Source organism: Trachymyrmex septentrionalis, unplaced genomic scaffold, assembly GCF_001594115.1.
Source record: "Trachymyrmex septentrionalis isolate Tsep2-gDNA-1 unplaced genomic scaffold, Tsep1.0 scaffold13, whole genome shotgun sequence".
In the NCBI taxonomy this organism is placed as follows: domain Eukaryota; kingdom Metazoa; phylum Arthropoda; class Insecta; order Hymenoptera; family Formicidae; genus Trachymyrmex; species Trachymyrmex septentrionalis.
In genome coordinates, this window is record NW_017304438.1 from 585491 (window position 1) to 589969 (window position 4479).

Consider the following 4479-nt stretch of genomic DNA (forward strand, 5'->3'; position numbering starts at 1 on the left):
ATTTTTCCGCAGGAAAAAATTAGAATCTGTATTAATATAAGGAATCGACTGCAAGCAGTAATCGAGCAATGCGGAGGCAACACATGTTACTGAAATTTACACGCAGAAACATGATGTGCAAAATACATACACGTAGAAATACGATGTGCAAAATCCATCCAGCAACTTTGTCGTAATATGTACATATCACATATCGTAGTACATATGTAAAAAATGCAAGAGTAACTTTTAAGTGCTGTAATTTTGCGAAAAAAACTGCGGCATCTCATTTTTTTTTAATTAAAGGGAAAAGTTCGAACTTTACGCCGCTGCAAATAGCATTCCCTTAAAAAGTTTTACAAAATGTATTCTATTAAACTTTGCAATTTTCAATATGACAAACACAAAACACATACCTTCATATTTTGAGTGTTATAGTGGCAGAAGTGCATCAAACTTAAAATCTGGCCATAACATCTTAAAGTAGAGATTTCAAGCTTTAAATTTGAAAGAAAATGTTACCCTACAATAATTTTTCGCAAAATTATCGTTAGTCAAAGGTGGCCAATTTTTGCACACAATTTTTCTATGTCATAATTTTTTTGAATAGATATTTTTACAAAAAGTATAGATTTATAGAAAAATTTTCGAAAATTGCTGAAAAATTTTAGTTTAATTAACTTTAATTTAACTTCAGCGATTTTTCAGTATTTTTATTGAAAAAAATCGCTTCTAGCGAAATTTAAAACAAAGAAGGAGTCTCCGTAAAGCCGGTTTTCAGCTCTATTTCAATTTCATTACAAATTATTAGTTTTATTATTGTATGAATTGTTGAAATCAGGTGATTTTAGTCCTTAAACGGACATATTTGATACCTGTTATCTTGTAACTAATCAGCCCCATTTTTATCACCAACGCTCCTAACCTTTTCGACGTATTTTAGATATGCATGTTATCTGGGTAGCTTCTCTACCCAAGTGAACTTTGCGGTCCACTTGCTTCTTGTAAATGCTGTGAATGCTATGCTCTAAAACTACTGTTCCGAAATGCTACAATGGCTACGTGAACGCTCCAGCCAACTTACTTCTCGAGGTGAGGTAGTTGGAGCAAAGCGAGAGCAAAAACGATGACGTATTAATAACGTAATCAGAATTGCTGGGAATGTACCGAAATGTCAAATGGATTAGTTATGCTACAAATACTCTAAAACATTTAAAGTGCTAAGTGGATCGCAGCCTTAGTTAGCGTTAAGGTACAATTTCATATAGCGAAGCTTCGCTGGCAAAATTCTCTCTGCTGAAAACAAAGCAACGTTCAAATGCTCTTTGTTAAAACCCTCTTACTTTTTTATGGAGTGAAACTTCGACGGCGGAGTCGTCCCCACTACTGTTCCGTGAATGAAGGAGCAATGAACAGACTATTCAAAAAATTGACCAATCAAAAAATGCTTCAAAGCATTTGGCCAATTAAGTATAACTAAAGTCAGCGTTGTTTCGTTCACAGTTGAATAATGTCGAACTTTGAGAGAAGCATCGCTCGTTACGCATTTTTGCAGTAAATTTTAGCGAAATTTTCGGATAAATTTACAGAGAAATTTTTAATTTAATTTCGATGATTTTTTAGTATTTTTGCTGAAAAATTTATTTTCAGTGAAATTTTAACAAATTTTCAGCATTTTTATTGGAATATTAATTTCAGCAAAAATTTCTGCAAAGTTTCAGCAAAATTTCTACAATTTCAACAAAATTTTTTTACCAGGATTATTCATTAATATTTAACATAACTTATTTGTAGCCGAGTATGAAGTTGGCACGCCAGAGCCAAGCACACCGTGTACTTTTACAATACATGCGGAAATCAAACGTAATGGAAACATACTGTCTCCCACTTATCCCGGCACCTATCCGAAAGATCTTATTTGTAGTTATCAATTTGTCGGGCAACGTGGACAACGTGTGCGATTGGAATTTCGTGACTTTGATTTGTTCTTTGGGGGACCACAGTACGTATATGCAAGGCCAATAATTTTCAAATATTAAAAATTTTTATAGAAATTTTTAGATAAAAGATAAATTAAAAGAAATTAATTTTATGTATTTATTGTATAAATATATATTTTTATAAAAATGTAAAATTATTAAAGAAAATTTACTTTTGTAGAATAAAAATAAATTAATGCATTCTTTAATTATAGAAGAATATTCTACAATTTTAAATATATATATTTACATTACATCAATTTATATATTTATATTATATTAAGTACTATGTATGTAGCAAATGGTATAATTTAATCAATTTAATGAGGAAATTTGAAATTATTCCATAGTTGCCCGCTAGATTATGTGAAAGTGTATGATGGTCCCGATAATTCGACCGCTGTTATCGGCACTTACTGCGGCCAGCAACGAAATTTAGTATTATACTCCTCAGAGAACAGTTTGTTTGTATTATTTTCAACATTAAGACGCACGGCAAATACGCAAAATCGAGGATTTAAAGGCATTTTTGAGTTCTCAGAGAGTTTTGTCAGCCTAGGTGAGATCATTATGACGCCTGTTTGTTGTTTACAAAACTTTACAATTGCATTAATTGATACTATCATTTTTTCCATTGTATAGATTTCATAACAGAATATCAAGGCGAGCATATCCGTGGGTCTGAATGCGACCAAAAAATCCTTAGTAAGAAGGAAACATCGGGATTCGTAGTTAGTCCTAATTTTCCATATCCTTACTTACCTAAGGTTGTTTGCCGTTACTTCATCTATGGCATGCAGGACTCGCAACATCTAGAGCGCGTGCGGCTGGAATTTCAAGTATTTACAATACAGATGCCTAAGGGAGAGTAAGTATTAAATAAATATATTTACTAAATGTCAGTATGAGAGTGCATAAAGGTAAAAGTTAAGTTTAGCTCTCCTCACGTTTAATCTTGATAAAAGGGCTTATTCGTCTTTACATAAAACGATCGAATCTGGCAATAAAAAGTGTCGCTTTATCCTGTAAAGCGAGATATTAATTATTAGTGATTATTGTTAAGGTTTCGACGCGAAGCGACTTCCCACCTCCCCCGTGCCAAAGGTCGCACAATTTCTATAATTATACTGTTACAGATACTGTTATAGGTTTCGACTCTTCACGCGAATTAATTTCCACCTTATCTCTCCTCCTGTCAAGGGACATACAACTAGATTTCATTATACAAGTAGATTTCACTTTGCGTGGAAATTCGTAACCCAAGTACACCAGTACAATTATAGAAGTCCCTTGGCAGGGGGAATATGGGGTGGAAGTCACTTCGCGTGGAAAGTTGAAATCCATGTACAACAATACAATTATAGTCATTATAGTCCTCGTTTAGCCTTTGTGACAGATTTTCTAACTTGAATAATCATCGATTTCAACGATTAATATCTCGCTTCGGGACAGAACAACACTTTTCACTACCATGTTCGTTCGTTTTATATAAAAACGCACCGAATAAGCCTGGTTTTATCAAGATTGGATATGTGAAGAGAGGCTAAACTTAACATTTACCTGCGTAAATGTCAATTTGTACCATATTTTTTTTTGGACTTTCTCAGGACGTCGTGTACCGATGGCTATCTAAAATTATATTTAAAAGGTCAAGAAGCAACGGATTCTTATGATAAATTCGATTATGAGATGTGTGGTAATAATAGTAATCCAAGTCATATAGTCAGTGATGGGCCGAGACTTGTGATGGTATTCAGTAGCGGAGAATTACAGGCACGAGGCTTTAAAGCTAAGTGAGTGCATATTTAATATTATTCAAGATAAATCAATCAAAAGATTTAATTTCATTGATTACTTTTTTAAAATTCTATCGTACTATTTTTCAATAAGCACATGGATAGCACAACTGATCCATTAGAAAAGAATTCATTTTTTTTACTTCTTTATGAAAACGTAATTTGTTCAAACTTAAAAAGAATTCCTTTCCGACAATTAACAGAGGATCATAAAAGTATTTCTTACAGAATTAAATTAAAGTTAATTTCAAGAAATTCTTTTTCTGTTCGTAATGAGTCGAAAAAAATTCATTTTTGGCTTGGTCACAATATACTTGTACAAAATCATTCTCTTTACTACAAGTCATGATCTGCTGTCATTAGAATTGTACCGTGCTTGAGTGATTGCTGCGAGCATAATAGAAATTAGTTTTTTCAATAGCGTTTTGTATACGTATATACAAAAAATATACACACAAAATATATATTACAGGGTGTTTGGAAATTAGTGATAAGTCTTTTACACAGGGGCAGAATGGACTAAACTGAGAAGAAAAATCCTCTACCATTTTACAATTTTACACTTTCGCAATGGTTAACGAGTTATTAACTTATGAAAATAGCCAAATTCGCCCAGCCCACCAAGTGCAAGCGCGCGACACGATAGGACTGCCTAGTGCATTCGCTAAGCATGTAATGTCTAGTGACGGCAATTGCCGCTTATAAACAACGTTAACTATTGCGAC

At 33.2% G+C, this 4479-nt stretch overlaps 1 protein-coding gene across 5 annotated transcripts in view; it reads left to right on the top strand.

The window, feature by feature from the left end:
• LOC108756749 (cubilin) overlaps window positions 1-4479 on the top strand; it is a 77340-nt gene that overhangs the window by 21406 nt on the left and 51455 nt on the right. For all 5 annotated transcript variants that reach the window (XR_001939859.1, XR_001939860.1, XM_018500774.1 and 2 more), the window contains 4 exons: window positions 1774-1981; window positions 2309-2517; window positions 2601-2826; window positions 3566-3751. Coding sequence is in view for 3 of the 5 variants with exons in the window: in XM_018500774.1 (XP_018356276.1) it covers window positions 1774-1981; window positions 2309-2517; window positions 2601-2826; window positions 3566-3751 (829 nt within the window). In the remaining 2 variants the exon portion in view is untranslated. The remainder of the gene's footprint in view (window positions 1-1773; window positions 1982-2308; window positions 2518-2600; window positions 2827-3565; window positions 3752-4479) is intronic.